The sequence below is a fragment of the Nilaparvata lugens genome, chromosome 5 (assembly GCF_014356525.2).
Source record: "Nilaparvata lugens isolate BPH chromosome 5, ASM1435652v1, whole genome shotgun sequence".
Lineage (NCBI taxonomy): Eukaryota > Metazoa > Arthropoda > Insecta > Hemiptera > Delphacidae > Nilaparvata > Nilaparvata lugens.
In genome coordinates, this window is record NC_052508.1 from 3,117,297 (window position 1) to 3,138,470 (window position 21,174).

The following is a 21,174-nucleotide window of genomic DNA, read 5'->3' on the forward strand; positions in this document are numbered from 1 at the left end:
TTAGCGAGGTCCACGTTATAATGGCAGTGGAGATAGATAGGAGACCAACGTTGCCGATCCTCGACTTGTCAATCCTTCTATAGATGGTAGCTGATACAGGTTTATTGATGTGATATTAACTGTTTATTCTTGTTTAAAATAATAAATTATATTTTATCAAGCAAGAAATTATATTTCTCAATAATCTCATAATTAGTTTTCATAATTATGATGAAATATTTTGTTAATTAAAGATTGGTTAGTATTAAGTATTTAGTATTTATTTAAATAGGTCCATAAAAGGGATCACTAAAGTGAAGCCCACTGGGACACGTCAAAAAAGCAAAAGAAAAACGACTGCCCGGAGGCAGAAATCAAATAAGAAAATAGGCACTCACCACACTGCTCTCCAACATAAAGAACTCACGGAGTGAGTACAGAGAGTGATCCATCAGCAGGCTCCTCAGAGCCCCTCGAAACCGCACAGCAGGCAGATCCCTGGCCAACAGAGGCAGCCTACTATAGAGGCTGATAGACATATGAGCCAGACCAGTCCGAGTTCTGCTCAGCCTCTGGTAGGGTAGATCCAGCCTGAGTCTACCCCTAGTCTCATACGGGTGGAAGCTCTGTTGGGTCACGAGCAACCCCACGTTTGCATGTGTTCTGCAAAGGTTATGAAGAACATAGAGGGAGAAGACGGTGAGGATCCTCTCTTTGATAAAAAGCGGGCGACAGTGGGCTAATCCACCAGCCCCACAAATAATCCTCAGGGCCCTCTCCTGGAGACGAAGGACTCGGGCGACATCTGTGGCTCCACCCCAGAGGGGGAGGCCATATAAAATCATGCTCTGAAAAAAGCCAAAATAGCACATTTTAAGATAATGAGGTGGCACACTGTATTTGAGACCTCTCAGCACGGAAACCACTCTGCTCAATCTGGCACAGACTGTCTCAATGTGCTCGCCTCATGAGAGCTTCCTGTCAAGGGTAAATCCGAACAGTTTGACGGGGGCAAAATTGTATTCGTTCCCATTTCTGAGACTGAGTTTTGTCTTCATTGAGGAGGAAGCGATTGGCAGAGAGCCAGTCCGATGTAAATGCCCCAGTCTCCACCATAGCTGCCCTCAGTCCTCCCATCTCACGACCAGCATTGAAGAAGGTGGTGTTGTCCGCATAACAGACAACACACCTGCCACCCACCTGAGCTATATCATTAACTGAAATAAGAAACAACAGAGGCCCCCTGGACAGAGCCCTGAGGAACTCCACAGTCAACACAATCCCTGATCTCAGAGAGAACTCCATAAGCCAGCACCGCCTGTCTGCGACCTCCCAGGTAGGCCTGAATCAGTTTGAGAGGAGACGGTCCCACACTATAATGCCTAAGCTTGTCCACGAGAATAACATGATCCATTGTATCAAAGGCCTTGCTGAGATCACACAAGGTGAGCCCAGGAAATCTACTGCATCAGTGGTGGATCTATTTTTCCTGAAACCAAACTGGGTGGTCAAAACAGGCCGCACTGGTCACAATAAGTAAGGAGTTGCTCAGCAATAAGGATTTCAAATATCTTCGATATAATAGGCAGGATGGAGATAGGCCTATATTTAGTAGGATCATGCCTATCACCCTTCTTGAAGACAGGCACTGTCTTAGAAATTTCAAGCTGAGAAGAAAATACAGACTGCTGGAAACACAGATTAATACAAGCAGTCAGGGGAGAAACAATAAGAGCTAATACATCCTTAATAGTAGCACTGGTCATACCATAAATGTCTCTACTAGCCGAGTTGCTCAAACAGTTCACAACTCAAGTGGCATCATCACAAGTAATACGGCGCCAGGTCAATAGCCAAAGAGCGGGGGGCCAAACCGAAGCCGAGAGCAGATCCGCCGCCACCATAGGGGAAGCTCGGATCCCCTCGCAGATACCGCGAATAGAGCTGGTCCATGCGTCGTGAAGATCTTCCACAGATACCTGAACAGCACCAGGAGCTGGAACACCCGCAGCGGCCTTGATGATACCCCAGGCAGCTTTGCACCTATTGGGTGCCCGGTCAATCAGCTCAGAGTTGTAGCGCATCCTGGTCGCACGAGCAGCCCGCTGGTATGATCTCCTAAGTCCCATGTAGGTCCGTTTAGAGGACAGAAGTCGATCAGCCCAAAACCGCTCATACGCCATAAGAACCAGGTCTCTCAGGTCAAGAAGGTCGTCTGTAATCCACAGTGCACCACATTTACCAGGCCTTCCAGAGAGGAAACGTTTTAGTGGAAAGCAGTTGTTGAAGCCAGTCAGGAGTCTATCAAAAAACGCCATGAAATTGGGCTGTGCATCAGGATGATCCTTCAGAAAGCTCCAGTCAATCAGAGTCAGATAATGCAGAAAACGCTCGCGTCCACCCTGTGTGATGGGTCGCACCCAAGTGATTCTACATTGTTGAATGTAGTCTTGCACTCTTGAACAGAGCAAAGCGAGAAATATATAGCACTATCCGCTTTGTTGAATGTTAGACAAGGATAGCAATACCATTGCTAATCAAACACTGTCATTATAACGTGGACCCCACTATAGGGCTTTATAAAGCCTTCTGACTATCGATACATTATTAACTATGATGTCACCGAATAAATCTGAATGAGAGGATATTTTTTCTCATGATGTGGCTATTGTTAAATTCTGTATGCCGCACACAACAGAGCTCTTGATTATTACATGGATGGGCCGTAGAAGTCCAGTCACTATTATGTGCTTTATATTGTAGTTCTGATCTTTTTAAAGATATTGTCTGGATACATAAGAGTCCTGAATCAATTTTTCATGAAAAATGTTCTTTTGCTAGATACAGAATGCTCCAAAAACCTCGTGTTTTCAATTAATTTTCCAGTTCTCGGCTATTTTCAAATTGTGTAATCAGAGAGAAAAATCTGCTCCTGCCTTTTTTCAGATTTTATAATACCAAATAAAATGAGATCATTCGCAACTCTCTATCTTCAATGAGCAATGAGTTACAATTTTTCAAAAATGAGGGAAATTTTAAGAAAAATCAAATTTGATGAATTTTAGTTTTTGATCAACAATATCTTTCCATTTAGATGTATAATTCAAAATCCCTCTGGGTGTAATTTTTGTGCTATACAATCTGATACCAGGAAGCGCTTTATCTTATATAGATTACCATGCACACCTGAAAACAATGCTCCATGTATTTTGAAAAACACACAAGTTTCAGCTTCAACCATCATAACCAACTCGATTATCATCACATTGAGATTCCGCACAATGATATAAGTTCATAGCATCATGTTCTATGAGAGTCACCCACTTAATTCAGTGAAGATGAGGCACGCATAAGGATACTTCAAGGATCAAAATTTCAAACACCCATAACTTTTGATACAATCATCGGATCTCACTACAGTTCATTCTTCTCAGATCGTGGAGGCAGTTCAAAATAATGCATAATAATTCAAATGCGGCCCAAAAAATTAATTTTACCAGTAGGCCTATTATTTTAATATAGTGAGGTCCACGTTATAATGGCAGTGTGTTATTTGCAATGGTGTTGTTATCTTTGTCTATCGTTCAACAAAGCGCTATCTTTCAATGGTGCTATCTCTTTCATGCATTGCGATGTTGCCACATCGTTTATCAACAATGAAGAAATTCAACTAATTGACAGAATATTCAATCTCAATCATGAAAATTTATCATCACATATTTAAAAAATATATTTTCTTATATATATAAATTATAACGTGGACCTCACTATAGTATACAAAAAATGACCAATTTATATGTTCAAAGCTATGTATCACGGTGGATCTCATGTTTGGACTGAGTTCTTTCAATATCTCTAGCTCCTATCCAATTCAATGGAAAAAGAACCAAATCACCCCCTCCACCTCATTCCCAGCGAGAATTTACCACATTGCCAATATGTGCGGCTGGGCTATCACTGAGATCAAGCCAGCTTCGTTTTGCCACAATTGTAAACACTTAATTTGACATTAAATATGAGATACTCATGTTGTTTCCTGACTTCATAACTTCTCAAATAATACAACAACAATAGAATTAATTATAAAAATAAATTAATTATGTACGGAATTAAGAATATGATAGGCAAATTATTAAAATACAACAAAGTTATATCCTTCAAGTAAAAGTTTGGATTGATTTCAATGAAAACAATTTTATTGAGAATTCTATTTGACAGGATTCAGGAGTTCATTAAGATTAAAAGCAACAGAGAAATGAGAAGAAAACTTAAAAATTGTAAATTTAAAAAAAATTAAAATTTGAACAAAAAATGGAGGATTATGTATAATAGACCGGATGAGCATTAACGGATGAATGGATTCGGATTACGGTGACCATTAACTGTAGGTAAGTACTCGTTCTATTAATTTGGTCGCGATGATCTATCTGCAGAGACTTTCAGACAGTGCGCAGGCTCAAGCCCGCAAAAATCTTAAAATCCTCAAGAGAATTTGAATAAATTATTTTAGGAGCCACCTCCTGGTTTTTTGCTTTAATTACCTGCCAATTTGAATGACAGTAACAGCACTTTGGCACAGTTGTTGTTCAATAACTCTCATCTAATTAAGACCTGCATACAATCTGCAGCTATGATGCGTTTTCTTTGATAATAGAGAACAAAATAAATTGGGTAACAATGCCAACGCAGCGCAGCCACTACAGTAAACTGAAAAGTACCGCGTTTGAATAGCTACTTGACCGTAAACTTTCATTTTTGTCCTATCACACTTGCGACTTGTCAGTCTTTCAAGTGAGTTAGTGATAAGAGTTTAAAACGTTTTTTGCTTGACAAGTTTCATTGAATGTATCGATCATTATGTTTTTCAAACATTGCTAAAAATATTGATCATTGTGAAGGTTCGAGCGTATAAGTGAACTTATATTTATTTGAATAAAATAGTAAAAGGACCATAGGTGAGTCACGTATTAAGAATAATCACCATATACTTACCCTAGTAGATTGCATGAGTTTCTTTTATGATGTAGTGGTTGTAGTGGTACAATCATGCCATGTAATAAAACGATTAACGGATTGCAGATAAAATTTGTGAATAAATTATGTTTAGTTGGAAAAAAGCTTACAGAGTTTTCTATTATCTCGATACAGTAGGCTTTTATGGTAGCGATACACTAGCCTTTAAAAGTTGGGTTCCTACTTTTGAGTAGAAATATTATGATGATAAAATGTTTACTTGAATTATTTATGATAGAAACTTGTAATTTGATAAAAACATTAAACAATTTAATAAAAAGAAAAGTTTCTCTTGATATGGTAGTCGTTTTTCATTCAATAAAAATTCTCGTTAATTTTTATTTAGGATTTCAAGGTACCGCGGTAGTTGTCATTGACAATTTTTCTGTAACATTTTGGTAAGCACTAAAAATGTTATGATCTTTTGATTTCCAGGTCAACCTATTTATCTTTATTATATCATGTTTCATTATTATATTCTATACAATATTTTTCAATAAAACCAGTGAGAGAGTTTCTTATTTTTACTGTCAAGTTTATTGTCTGATATACAGAGTTGGTGAATTCCATGACATAATATGTTGATTGAAGCAATCGATATTTCCAATTAAAGTACAGTACCGGTATAGTTTATTTTTTATCCTCAACCATTTATATTTTTCAATTTCAGAATATTACGAGTGCTAGCTTCTCAAGTAATCTTTGGAAGGCAAGCAATATACCTATATATGAAGAGCAGAGCCACATTGAAAAATGTTATTCTTATGAATGCTATTTTTTTCTCTGATATTATTTTATTCATCAACTATTATTGGAAGAAAACAGCATCTACTGCTATTTTTCCCCATCTGAAATAATCGAAAGAACTTCAACATGTCCAGCAATAGCAACGTTAATACAGGTGAATAAATAATAATATAGGTATTTTCTGAAAATATCTTATCTTTGACAATGATTTGTTAAATTCTTCAAATATCTCATTCAAATAATATACAAAACTTAAAAAAGGTACTGTGTAAAGTAATTCTTATTGAACAGAAATTCGAACTTATAAAGTATTTTCTGGCACTCTTCAATCACTTTGATAGAATTTGATGTGACTGCATCCATGAATTCCATATACGTCTCTACCTCACATGAGCATCTTCATAAGATAAAGGCAAAGTGTACTATTCATTGAGGCCAAGGATAGTTCAGTTGAAAAATGTATTGATTCCATCAAGCTCGTCACTGAATACCCCAAGAAGAGTCATCAATCTTTTTGTAATATTCTATCAAAATCTAATCAATACTATATACATTATTGTGCATGAAGTCTTGTAAAGGCTATATATACAGAGTGAGTTATATGTATGGGAACACTCAATAAGCTGGAGACTGCTGTAGATATAATACTGTTATATAGCTTAAAGCTGCGTTTACACCATAGCTATTAACAAAATGTTAATAATTTAATCCTTATAGATTCTATTAGATTGAACATAATAATTATCATACACATGATGAACATAAGTGTTTGTCAAGTTCCGTTCAATCTAATAGAATCAATAAGGATTAAGTTATTAACATTTTGTTAATAACTTTGGTGTAAACGAGGCTTAATTTTCAGGATAAGTTATTAGTCAAATACTCTACATTTTGACGTACAACTGAATTTCAAACCCTCATGAGGGGGTGGCTTAGGGATTGTAACTCAAATATTTTAATGTAAACACCCATTGTGTGGTACATAATTTTCAAGGCCTTTTCATTCATTTATGAACTTTGTTATTAATAATGATTAAATTTTGTAGTTATGTTCGTTTATATGAATTATACAGTAATTTATTACCAGCAAGTTGACTAGAATGTAGATGAATTTTTTAAGATCCGTTACCAGGGTTTGGTTTGAAATTTATTTGCTGTTAATTGAATTGAAAACAAAAAATATAGTACCTAAGTAATTGCTTGATATGAGCTACGGTACTTTATTATAGAATTACATTAGCTTATCCACTATATTTTTTCAAATTGAACAATCTCAAAATAAATCTACTAATATACACCATATTTTCCTATACTACAATTTTTCAAATATATATAGCTGTAAATTCTTGAATAAATTATTTGATTTATTTTTGCAGTTCTTGGGAAAGTTTCTGTTCACAAGTTGGGAAGAACGCTAACTCATGAACATGTGACACTCAGTTTTGATAAATTTTTCTCCCCACCGCCAAGACATCTAGAATCCTATTTAAGTGGAGGTATTTCGCTCGAGAATGTTGGAATTGTAAGACAATATCCGTGAGTAATTACCTAATTTGTTTGCTGGAAAAATCATAAATAATAGTTAATTGAAATAATATGGAGTCAATTGTATAAATAATTAATATAGGCTACGATATTCATCATTTTTGTGAATAAGAGTACCATGACCATTCAAATCCATACATGAACGAATGTCTGAAATTTCTATTTTTAACAACAAACTCTTGGATTCATAATAAAATATACAACTACAAAAACTGAAGGTTGGGTCCAGATTCAAGCCCACAAATGAATAACAAGTAAATGCTCTCACCCTTGAGAATGTAGTTATTCATTAACTCTAAAATAAAAGATTCATTGTCTTTTAAAATGTGATGATGATGATGATGATTATGATTCTGCGATTTTTTAAAAAATCATCTTATATGAGAAATGTTCAGCTCTGAATCTTCTTAGCTTCGAATGACTCTTATAAGAGTATGAGTTATTATTATTCTACAGAAGTTAAGTCTCTGTGACGTACATCAAAGGTGCTTTAGAGAACCCTCAACTTGTCCATACTAATCAATAAATAATATTATTATTTTGTTGAAAGTTTATGTTGTATTATATTTTTAAAATTGTACAAATTCATTCAATTTGACTCACTTCCAGATACAGCTGCAAGTACAATTTAGAGTTCAGGGGACCTGAAGTCGACGAAGCTGTAATTGAGGATCTAAGGTTTTTTAAGAAATGTGGTGGTGGAACCATAATTGAGAATACAACTTATGGCCTGAACAGAAACATTCCTTTGATGCTTAAAGCAAGCAAAGAGACTGGAGTCAATATAATTCTCGGCACAGGTCATTTGAATTATTTTAGTCACTCAAAATCATAACAATCGAACTATTACTTACTTAATAATACTTACAACAACACGATAGATAATTTGAATTGAAGTGGAAAATTCCTGTTTGCCAATATTTATGCCATTGATGAGTGGATAAAATTTTATTTTTACTAGAGTGTAATGAATTTTTAATTTACATAGTAGTATATTCATTTCATGCTTTACAACTATTCCTTGAATTGTAAAATAATTAATTAATTCCAGAAATTGATTCATTTTCTTTAATGCATAATAATTATAGCCTAAACATAATACGTTTTTTCAAATCTTCATTTCAATTTCAAATTCGTCATTTCATGAAAATTAATATAGAGTAATCAGAGAAAGCTAGACCAGCAGTTAAAAAATTATTCAAATTGAAACAAATTGTACTGTACTTCATCCATTATTGCATGTTATTGTAATGCAATAATAATAATTGCATGTTATTCCATTTTTGTAATATGAACAGTAGTGTCAACAAATAATAAGAATAATTTACAATAATCGTCTTAGGAATTCTCTAAACGAGTACGGAAATACTGATCGATATTAAATATTTATTCAATTATTCATTTTTGAAAACTGCACATCCTTCAAGTAGATTATGAAGAGAATTGGGCCCAGAATGAACCATTGAGGTTGTGGTACATAACTTTTGTAACCCTTATAAGATCATTCCAGAATACTTCAATTCTGTCCTTATTATTATTAACGTATGGCTCTCAATGGTGGGGAGACCCAAGGGTAGTTTCACCCTGAATTGATTCTACTTCTCACTGTCACATACCGTATACTGTCTTCTACCCGAAATATATCGCAGTGCAGATATCTATAACTCACTCCACATGAGTGCAGTTCAGTTGAGTCCATTTGAATTGTTGATGTGCGGCGACCCCAGTATCGACATGCTTAATAACCCATTAGAACCTATTGAACACTTGAGACATTGAAAATTTCTGATGATTATTGACCCAACTGTCAATGATATTACAGATTTCCAGCGCTGGAAACCATGCTGTCGTTCCTCATCAATCAAATTGAATTCAATCATCACAATCAATTTCTTTTTCATTGCTTTTTTTAATATTTTAGAAATGAAAAGAGTGATGGACCTGATATCGGTCTGAACTTGTTCTTGTCTCCTTTCTTGTGAATAGGAGCTAATTTTGTAATTTTCAAAAGCGTAGATTCCAGAGACAAATGAAGGATTGACAACATGGATTAAAAACTAATTCAAACAAATCTTTCAATTCACTAATAGGCTAACTAGTTAGCTAATTTTATTAACTATAAAAATAGATCAATTCACAATAATTCATTGTACGAATGTACGATTTTTACTCGATTCTACTAGTATGAATTATTCTTTATTGGATTATACCTCATGTAATATTCACTTTCAACGCTGTCCAGCTGTTCATTATAGTGAAATGCCATTAATTAATAATTCTCAAATAATTACTCTTACAACATTCCTTCCAATGTTTTAGAGATTTTTAAAAGCATTCTTTTTCGCAGGGTATTATGTGAGTGGAGTTCAAGGCAGATCAGCGTTAAGTAAAAGTTCAGAAGAAATGTACAACTATATGAAAGCCGAATTGCTTGATGGATGTTTAGGATTTCCTGATGTCAAGTGTGGTATGATTGCGGAGCAAGCCAGCTCTTGGCCAATAGATGGTAATGGCCTATCATATTATAATAAATACAATTACTACATATTACATAATTATTATTCAACTAATTCTCTGAGGGTGATGATGAAGCCAATAATATCACATCATTCTATGAAAATTAGAATTGGAACCGTATTGGGCTTGAGCCTGTGGTACTTTTCTGTAAGTTGTGTAAAAATGTTGAATGATTGGATAAATAAATAAATAAACGTTGTAACTTTGTATCATATGACCACTGGTTGTAATCAGTTATTTTCGTAAGGTCTTATATTAACTAGATTGATTGATTCATTCTTTTGTTGTAAAAAAACACTATAATCATAATACAATTATTACATTGGAGGAAAAACTAGGCTGAGCCTGTACTATTACTATATATCTACATTGCTTCCAATAGGTCATTGATGCGGACAATTACAGTCCTTTTCAGAGCATTGTTTCTGCTTAATGCTTCCTTAATTTGTTATATTATATTGTACAAGTACAATAGCCTACACTATTGATGCTATCGACATATTGTAATGCTTAGGGTTGAAGATGATGATGATGATGATGATGATGATAAAATATGAATGCTAATATTTATAAAAGTGCTAACCTCCTGTTATACACTATTAATTGATGCAGTTGATATACTTGAACGATTGTAGTGCTACCGTTAGGAGCAAGTAGCATAGTGTTATGATCGTTATAGGAGGGTTTCAAGCCAAGATCTAATAGTATCTAATAATATGCTATCGTAAGCTGCTATATGATGGATGAGACTGGAGACAATAATTGTTTTAATAAATGAATAATTCATGATGCTTTATGCTTGTAGTGAATGACTTTAAAATATGAATTTACCTCCAGTTGTGAATCAATCAATTGTTGTAGATTTTGAGAAGCGAGCGATTGAGAGTGCAGCCCAAGTGCAGTCGGAGGTGAACTGTGCGGTGAGCTTCCACCCAGGCCGTGACCAGCAGGCTCCCTTCGAGATACTGCGCATATTTCAGGAAGCCGGAGGCAAGGCTAGCAGAACTGTCATGTCGCATCTTGACAGTGAGTAAATTAACTACAATTCAAATACCGTAATCCATTGAAAGGTACTGAATAAGAATAATATGCTAGTAAACCCCTGGGTTGAAGAACTCGCTCATGAACTGTTGTATTGATCTCTGGAATCCATAACTCGTAATATTACAGAGTTGGAGCGAGAATTATTATGGGAAAAGCTGAATATTTCTTTTACAAGTACGATATGACAGAAGGTTCCATGGGGATTGAATATTGCAATTGAAAAACACTACTTTCTGTCGCTTTAAAACTTTTGTCCGTAATCTTGGATCCGTCATATGGATCCAACTTCATTTCGAATCCAGATCATGTGACTCTGATACAGAATTTCAAAAGAACATTGATGGCCTCACATCGATATCTCAAACCATTTTATAAGGTGCCTAGGGTATTTTTCGGAGATTCATTGATTACGTTGGTGGTAAGTATTTCTGAAACTTATCTTGCTACAAAACTGATTGAAATGTTGAATGGATAGTTGGAAACATCATCCTATTTGAAATGAACATCCACTAAACAAAACTAACTTTTTCAGGGACGCTATTAACAGAGGAATCGCTATTGGAGTATGCGTCACAGGGAGGCTACTGCCAGTTCGACCTGTTCGGGACGGAATGCTCGCTGTACCAACTGAATCCATCGGTCGACATGCGGTCTGATGCACAGAGAATCGATCAAATAATCGCTGTCATCAATAACAGCGGAGATGACAAAATACTCGTGTCACATGATATACACACTAAACACAGACTGGTGGGTGAATCAAATCGAATCATTCACTATCTTGATAGATAGATATCTTTCTTGATTCATGAACATCTTGGTAAGGGCTACTTGAATTTTGTGTAACCGCCCCAGAGGGGGGTAGAAAGAGATCTCTAAATACTAAAGGGCGAGTCATATGAAACGTGATAAGCAACACACATCTTCTTTCTATTCACCTTTGAACTTAATTGAACGAATAAATCTACCGTAATTCTAAACAAAACAAATCATCTATAAAATCTGGAACAAATTTAGACTAGTGACCCCCTGGGTTGAAGAACTCACTCATAAACTGTTGTTTTGATCTCTGAAATCCGCAACTTGTAATTATACAGAGCTGGTGAGAATTATTATGGATACAGCTAAATATTTCTTTCACAAGTATGATATGACAGAAGGTTCCAAACCTATTCCAATTGAAAAAAACTTCTTTCAGTCGCTTCAAAACTTTTGTCCCTGTCTTGGATCCGTCATACGGATTCAACTTCATTTCAAATCCAGCTTCATTTTGAATCCAACTTCATTTATCCAAATGGGAACGTGATCATGTGATACATGATTTTGAAAGAGAATTTCAAAAGAAAATCGATGGCGAAACCCACACATCGATATCCTAAACCGTTTCAATGATCTCAACATTTGAATATGTTAATAAATGATACAAAAATGAAATAAATAAGTACGTACATTGGATAATCAAGTATTATTGAACACTTATAGTAGCTTCTCATCATCATCCACGGCTCTACAATCCAAAACGGATCTTGGCCTCCTCCAGCAATCGCCTCCATTCTACTCTGCCCATGGCAGCTCGTCTCCAATTTCTTACACCAAGCCTCCTTGCATCTTCAGTGACTGAGTCCTTCCATCTCAGTCTTGGTCGACCAGGGCGTCTTCTTCCTTCCATGTTGTTCATGATTCTTTTAGCCGGATCGAGTCATCAGCTCTTTCAACATGGCCCCTCACCTGAGTCTCCCTACTCTGATAATAGCCAGTGCATTGGTGTGGCCGTACATATCATACAGATCCCTATTCTTTCTTCTGTGCCACACTCCATCAATTTGCACACCACCAAAAATTCGGCGTAGAATCTTTCGTTCGAAAATGTTGATCATATTCTCATCCAGTTTTGTTAGGGTCCATGCCTCACTGGCATAGGTCAGCACAGGAAGAATCAGTGTGTGGTAGATTCTTATCTTTGTCTCTCGGCTCAAATTCCTTGATCTGAAGTGTTTGGCTAAACCGACGTATGTCCTATTTGCAAGTAGGATTCTTCGCCTGATCTCATGTGCTGTTCCATTTTTTGAGTTTACTGAAGACCCAAGGTAGACGAACTCATCAACCACCTCCAAACCACAATTAGCTATCAGGTCAGACTGTGCATCATTTAATCTATGAGCATTGGACCTTGATGAGACCATAATCTTTGTTTTCTGCTTGTTTATAATCAGTCCCATACTATTTGCTGCCCCTCTCATGCTATTATATGCCTCCATCATATAGGGGACTGATCTGGCTGCAATTTCAATGTCATCAGCATGAGCCAGTAATTGAATTAGTGTCAATTTTGGAGTCTCGTATCACTTTCTCCAATGCCACATTGAAAAGCAGACATGCTAAAGCATCACCCTGCCTAAGACCATTGTAAGACTGAAATGGATCCGATAGAAGATTCTGTACTCTTACCTGGCATTGGACTGCACTCATAGTCATTTTAACAAGCCTTATAAGTTTATGAGGTATTTCAAGCTCATACATGGCATCATACAGTTTCTTCCTTTTTACACTGTCATATGCAGCCTTAAAATCCACAAACATATGGAAAGAGTTGACATTGTACTCTAGCATCTTCTCCATTAGAAGTCGCAAGCAGAATATTTGGTCCACTGTGGATCTTCCTACACGAGACCCTGCCTGGTAGTTCCCATTCCCAGCAGGTGGTAGTTCTATTTCCCATCAGTATGAGGTTTCAGTTTCTCATAGAGGACATTTGAGAAGATCTTGTAGCCAACATTCAATAGAGTAATGCCTCTGAAATTCTTACAATTCATGGGATCACCTTTCTTCAACAGGGGGCATAGTATTCCCTGATTCCATGTATGAGGCATGGTCTCTTCTCTCCACGATTTGATGACTATTTGTGCATAAGGTGCCACAGAGTATCTCCACCATGTTTGAAAAGCTCTGCCACTACTCCATCCTTCCCTGGAGATCTGTTGTTGTTGAGTTTATTTATAGCTGTGACAACATCCTCCAGTGTTGGCTCCTCCATTTCTTGTTGGTCAGTAACTGGATTCATTTGCTCCATGGATTCAGGCTGCGGCTCCTCGGTTCCATTTAGAAGCTCTTCAAAGTGCTGCTTCCACCTATTCATCACTGCTCCTTGCTCACTCAGCAGAGTGCCATTCTTGCTTCTGCACACTACAGGTCTTGGCATCAACTCCTTTCTTTGATCATTCATCATGGCATAAAATTTCCTTGTCTCAGTTTGCCCTGCCAGTCTCTCAATACTGTCAAATTTAGCATTTTCAAATTCCCGCCTTTTTCTTCTGTGCATTTTCTTCTCCTCCCTTCTCAATCCCTTGTACCTTTCTATAGCACTTCTTGTCCTTCGCTGCTGCTAAATTTTGTAGGCCTCGTTCTTCTTCTTAGAAATCTCATGACATTCATCATCAAACCAAGAATCTCATTTGCTGCACCATCCAGTGCTTGGACACATGCTCCCCAACAATCATATCCTTCATTCTCCTCCATTCCCAGCCTCAGTTGTGCACTCACTTTTTCCTGGAACTGTTGTGCTGTGTTAGGATTATTAAGTTACTACATTATATTTAGTAGTTGGAGACCCCTTTATTGTCCTTACTCTTGATATGCGTGCTTACTACTGCTCCAACAAGATAGTGATCAGAATCAATGTTTGCTCCCCTGTAGGTCCTTACATTGATTAAGCTGGAAAGGTGTCGCCCATCAATTAAGACATGATCGATCTGATTGAAAGTCTCTCCATTGGGAGAGACCCATGTAGCCTTGTAGATGTTTTTGCGAGGATGAAGTGTACTTCCTATAACCATCTTTTAGATGCAGCAAAATTGATCAACCTTGTGCCATTCTCATTACTCTCTGTATGAAGACTGTTTTTTCCAGCTATTCTACTATAGACCTCCTCCTTACTAACTTTGGCATTCATGTCCCCAGTTATAATTTTCATATCATGTCTTGGGAATTCATCATAGGTTCTCTCCAGCAAGTCATAAAAATCCTCCTTTTCATCTTCTGTTTTATCTTCTGTTGGTGCATATACATTGTGTGATGATATTGAATCATCATATGACTAGTGTTTTCTTCTTATGTTTCTGTTATCAGATGTTGAACTATTTATTCTAATTTTGAATCTGTTATGAATTCATTACTGATCAATAAAGCCTAGAATGCAGAGGTTTTTCATTACAATTTATTGATCAGTAATCTAAAATCATCAAATCAATTCATCTTATCAAATACGAGTCAATCAATTTCTATTCTCTATTTCACAATTTCTATTCAACAACAAATGTATAATCTTCAAATTTTTTCTGGAAACGAAAACTGAAAATTCGCGTTACGATGGACAAATTTTTGAAACCAGACAAGTTTGATGGTGATCCGAATTCTCCAACAGCTCTACAAGAATGGAACTTCTGGCTAAAGACTTTTGAGAATTTCATCGCATCTTTTGACGAAGAAGACATCGATGATGAAAGTAAGTTGCGGTTGCTTATCAACTTTCTATCTCATTCTGTTTATCAAACAATTGCCGACAAAAATTCATATACTTCGGCTATTGACGCACTAAAATCTGCATATGTTAAACCAATAAATGAAATATTCGCTAGACATAAATTGGCAACTAGAAAACAGTCTTCAGATGAGACAATTGACCAATATAACCAAGCTTTACAACAACTGAGTAAGAATTGTGGGTTTGCAGATGTTGATTCTGAAACTCATAGGAAAACATACATTCGTGATTCATTTATCCGGGGCCTCAGCTCTCATCAGATAAGACTGAGACTTTTGGAGTTTGACAAGCTAACTCTTGATGAAGCTATTGAAAAAGCACGTGCCTTGGAATCTGCCAGAAATCAATCAGCTTCTTACTCTTCTGAAATAACTCTTAATGCCACTTCAAATAATTCTTCAGAAAATTCATGTAAAGAAACAAATTTGTCAGCTGTAAAAACTGGAAGCTCAAGTTTTCAAAAATGTTATTTTTGTGGTCGTCAGCGACATAAAACACGTCAGCAGTGCCCTGCACTAAATGACTCATAAAATAAAGACGTGTAATTATAAAGACGTGTTTCAGCTTCTATTTTTTCTCAGAAGCTGAATGATAGTGAGCGTAAACATTCATCCATTGAAAAAGAGGCTTTTGCTATTGTGTGTGCTCTTAAAAAGTGGAGACATTTCTTACTTGGAAGATTCTTCAAAATTATCACTGACCAGCGCTCTGTATCATTCATGTTTGATATGACTCATCAAAATAAAATAAAAAATGAAAAAATACAACGATGGCGATTGGAGATGTCATGCTACAATTACGAAATAATTTACAGACCAGGAAAGGACAACCAAGTAGCAGATGCACTTTCCAGAGTGTGTGATGCAACTCAAACCGATAAATTACACTCCCTACACTGTGACTTGTGTCACCCTGGAGTGACCAGAATGATTCATTGGGTAAGAACTCATAATTTACCCTATTCAGTTGAGGATGTCAGAAAAATGACTTCTTCATGTCAAACATGTAATGCCATAAAACCTCAATTTTTCAAGAAATTGAAATCTACTCTCATAAAGGCGACACATCCATTTGAAAGATTAAGCGTGGACTTCAAGGGTCCTCTTCCATCAAAAACTAAAAACAAATATTTGTTGACAATAATTGATGAGTACTCTAGGTTTCCGTTTGCATACCCTTGTCCGAATATGAATTCATCAACTGTAATTCAGTGCCTTGTGAACTTGTTTACCACATTTGGTTTACCTTCTTATGTACATACTGACAATAGAACCTCTTTCAAATCCAGAGAGCTGCAGGAATTCCTTCATAATCGAGGAGTAGCCACTTCCATGTCATCACCTTATAACGCACCAGGAAATGGCCAAATCGAACGAGAAAATGGTACAATTTGGCGCACAGTGTCTCTTACATTGAAGCATAGAAATTTGGATGTATCTGATTGGGAATCTGTGCTCCCAGACTCTCTACATTCTATTCGATCCCTATTGTGCACGGCTACTAATGAGACGCCACATGATAGGATGTTCCGACACTATAGACAATCATGTAATGGTATAGCACTTCCAACCTGGCTTGCCCCTTCAAACAAAGTCCTAATGAAAGTACCTATACGAAGAAGTAAATTCGATCCATTGGTCGAGGAGGTGGATATTCTTCAAATCAACCCACAATATGCCAAGGTACGGCTTAGTGATGGAAGAGAGACAACTGTATCATTGAAAAACCTTGCCCCTCGAGGAGAAGAGAGCATTCAAGAAGATAACGATAAAAATCAAGATGATACAAATGCAGGATCAAGCCTAGTGATCACGCAGAGCCTGAGAACAATCAAGAAAATTATCATGAAAATCAAGATGAAACAAATACAGGATTCCCCCTCAGTGATGAAGAAGAGCCTCCTGATGGCACCCTGCGAAGATCTTATAGAGAGCGCAAAATGCCTTCTTATTTGAAAGACTATTCATTGAATTCCTAAAGACGGGAAGAATGTGATGATATTGAATCATCATATGACTAGTGTTTTCTTATTATGTTTCTGTTATCAGATGTTGAACTATTTATTCTAATTTTGAATCTGTTATGAATTCATTACTGATCAATAAAGCCTAGAATGCAGAGGTTTTTCATTACACATTGATAACACTCATGTTGAAAAACTTCCCTATGAGTCTTATCACACATAACTTACTACTGACAGCTTTAAAGTACAATACCAAATTAGTAGTAGCTTCTACTCAAGAATAATTTAACACTGACCAAAAAATATGTCATAGCACATTATTTGTCAACGTCATAGCAAGTGCTATCGCAATAAGTAGTATGTTATAGTATAAGTTATGTTATATAGTAGTATAACTTTGCGTATGTTATAGACACACAATAAAAACGCAGGCATACGTTAACGGAAGTGAGTTAATGTAGAACTTATAGATTGAATATGTTGTGTATTATTCAGCTGAAATCATGCGCCAGCGCCTAAAGGACAGTCTGTGTGATACTCCCAAATAGCATAAGATTTTTCAAATGAATAGAAAAATAATTACAGAAATAGCTTGAATTCAATCCAAGCTGACTAAATGATGAATCACAACAATTTTTTTCCCTATGCACTTTCAATGTTATTTTTATATTCTAAAAAGTGACGAGTCAATTTTATTGTCCAACGAATTTGACCTGTAAAGGTTTGAAGAATAGGATACGTGCTCAAAATTTGAAGCTGATCAATTCTTTTTTAAGTTATTAAAGAACATAGAAACAGACGGACAACGACTTTGGCCTTCAGTAAGTCAAAAGTGAGAACTCGCTAACGCTCGTTCAATAAAGAGAGACTCAAAACCATCGACTTGAACCTTGAACCTCTTTTCGCTCGGTCAATTAACAATCAACTTACCGAGTCATACTACTACCTCCGTAAACTGTTTAAGGAGGTAGTGGTCATACACGACAAATCAGATTGGTAATTCATTTATATTTGAATAATGAATTGAATTTTGGACCTAAATTAAATGATGATATTATATAATATATTACCAACTTTATAATGCAAGGAAATGATTCTTGATATTGGGAAACTTCTCAATAATATGGTTCATACATTTTCAGATAAAATTCGGAGGCCATGGATTTTCGCATCTACTGACCAGTGTGGTGCCAAAAATGCTTGTGAAAGGTATATCACAACGACAAATCGACAAGATTCTCATGGATAATCCGGCCTCTATGCTGTGTGGCTGACAAACAAAGGACCAAGTAGGCTAACCCAGTGACATTCACATTCATTTTAAACTGTTATTGTATCGATTGAATAAGAGCATTGATGATTTTAATAGAAAATACTGATAACTTAAAGTGAAACTCACTGTATAAAAATTGACAACATTTACATTAAAGTGAAAAATACTATACGTGATAATAGGGATGTTACCAAGTCAACAAATTAATTCACAAATAGAAAACGGACAACTTTATTTGATTCATTATCTAAATTGGGAAATACCTTTATAAATAGAATATGAAATCCTATAAGTGTCTATAGGAGCTGATAAGGTAAGCATTTTTCAACAGGAAGTAAATTCTAAGCTTTACCAGGGACCTGTTTCATAAAAGTTACAAGTCCTGGGTCCTGTTTCATAAAAGTTACAAGTCCTGTAATACAGGAAAATTTCCTGTATTACAGGTAAAATTTAGAAGTTTGTGTTTCATAAACAATTTTCCCTGTAAAACAATTCACAAGACATTTGCCTGTATTACAAGTAAATAATACAGGATTTTATCATAGTTTCCAGGACAGAATTTCTTACAATATGATGCAGGAAACATATCAATATTATGAACGGTTTATATTAAGCTTTCCTCAATAAAGCGTTATTGAAAATATTCAGAAAATGTACGTCCATACCGTAATGTTTTATGTTTTCTATTAAAAAAATTCAATTAATGACGTTAATTCAATTATTAACATTGATAATTAACTCTTTTTTTGAAACATTACTACTTACATAACTATTATGATAAGTTATGTAAGTTAAGTAGTTATTATAATTTCTCAACTATTTATCATTAACAATGTTATTTTCCTGTATGAATGCAATCTGTCCATCGTCAGAAATTTTATAATGTGGATTTTCCACCAAAACATCTTAAGTAGCACTTTGTATTAAATTAGGCTCGCTGTCCAATGAAAACATTAATTTAAAATAAAGGAACTGTAATACAGGTGATTTTACAAGTTATTGTAGAATTATTTTTATGAAACATAATTTTACAGGATTGCAAATTTTAATTTATAAATCCCTTAATACAGGCCCTGTATTACTGGGGTTTTATGAAACAGGGTTTAAAAAGGCGATTATCAATCTATTGAATGATAAAATTTCGAATCATCAAATGCGCAAATATAAATAAATGAAGTAAATTCAGCAACCGAATAGAGAAAATAACTACATAAGAGTAGAAGATGGAGATATATATGGACAATATGCATTTTAAATTTCAAGCTCATTTGGATAATTGTTAATCCTCTATAGATGTAATTATTATATTGACTGTATATTTGTATAAAATAAAGCTTATGTACCTACAATAATATTTTGTTTTTTTTTCACAGCACCTCATGAATTGATCGAATTTAAAAATGGAAAATTACAAGGACTAATACAGAACCAATTTGTTCATGCAAAATTTCCTTGTGCTAGGTACAGAGTGGCTCAAAAACCTCGTATCTTCTGTTCATTTTCAAGTTTTCAGCTATTTTCGACAAATCCAGTAATGGGACAGAACAATTTTCTCTCGTATTTTTTGAAATTATGAATAGAATGAGATCATCCGGAACTGTCTATCTCCAATGTTTACTGAGCTATGATGTTTCAAAAAAAGTAAAATTTAAAGAAAAAATAACTTTGATGAATTTTAGTTTTTGATCAACAATATCCTCCCATTGTTATGATTCATCTTACCAGTGCATCTAACGGATCATTCCCATAGAACATAACCTCATGAACTTATATCATTGAGCGAAATATCACTGTAAGGACAATTTAGTTGGTGATGATTGTTGAAGCTAAACATTAGGTGTTTTCCACAATACAAGGAGCATTATTGTCAGGTGTACCTGGAAATCTATATGAGATACAGCGCTCTATCTGGTCTCAGATTGTAGAGCAAAAACATATGCCCAGAGGAATTTTGAATTATTCATCTAATTGGTAACAATGTGATATTGTTTATCGAAAAATAAAATTCATCAAGTTAATTTTTTCTTAAAATTTTACTCATTTTTGAATTATCATAACCCAGTACTCATTGAAGATGAACAGTTTTGAATGAACTCATTTTATTTAGAATTTTATAATCTAAAAAAAAGATGAAGGCAAATTTTTCTGTCCGGTTGGCGAAAATAGCTGAAAACTGGAAAATACGAGGTTTTTGGGCCATTCTGTATCTAGCTCAACGAAATTTTGCATCAAAAAATTGATTCTGAATTTCTCTCATGTATCCAAATAATTGACCGATTGTTTGTTTGTACCGCAGTTACAGTCGAAGTTATTGTCCGATTTGGATGAAATTTGGTATGCAAGTTCTTTGAAACAAGGTGCAGAAACGTATGTGTAACGATTTTTGGTAAGACCTCCGGTTTTTTTGTAATATTTAAAAACCATAAACTAACCTAAAAAGTTACTTCTTCGTATCTTTGAAGATACAGCAATAATTGTTCCTATTTTTTGTGGACAATTTTTACAATAATAGAATTAATCAACCAATAAATCAACAACTATTTTACGTGTAGA

The 21,174-nt window shown here is 35.4% G+C and overlaps 1 protein-coding gene across 1 annotated transcript; it reads left to right on the top strand.

Annotated features, from left to right (window-relative positions):
* The first annotated feature begins 4,749 nt into the window (after nt 1–4,749).
* On the top strand, nt 4,750–19,970 carry LOC120351699 (phosphotriesterase-related protein-like). The gene is made up of 8 exons (XM_039429718.1): nt 4,750–4,934; nt 5,663–5,893; nt 7,116–7,275; nt 7,894–8,084; nt 9,632–9,790; nt 10,663–10,827; nt 11,378–11,595; nt 18,491–19,970. Exons 2-8 carry the CDS (start codon nt 5,866–5,868, stop codon nt 18,620–18,622), a joined length of 1,053 nt encoding a protein of 350 aa, XP_039285652.1. The 5' UTR covers nt 4,750–4,934; nt 5,663–5,865; the 3' UTR covers nt 18,623–19,970.
* Nucleotides 19,971–21,174: the final 1,204 nt, after the last annotated feature.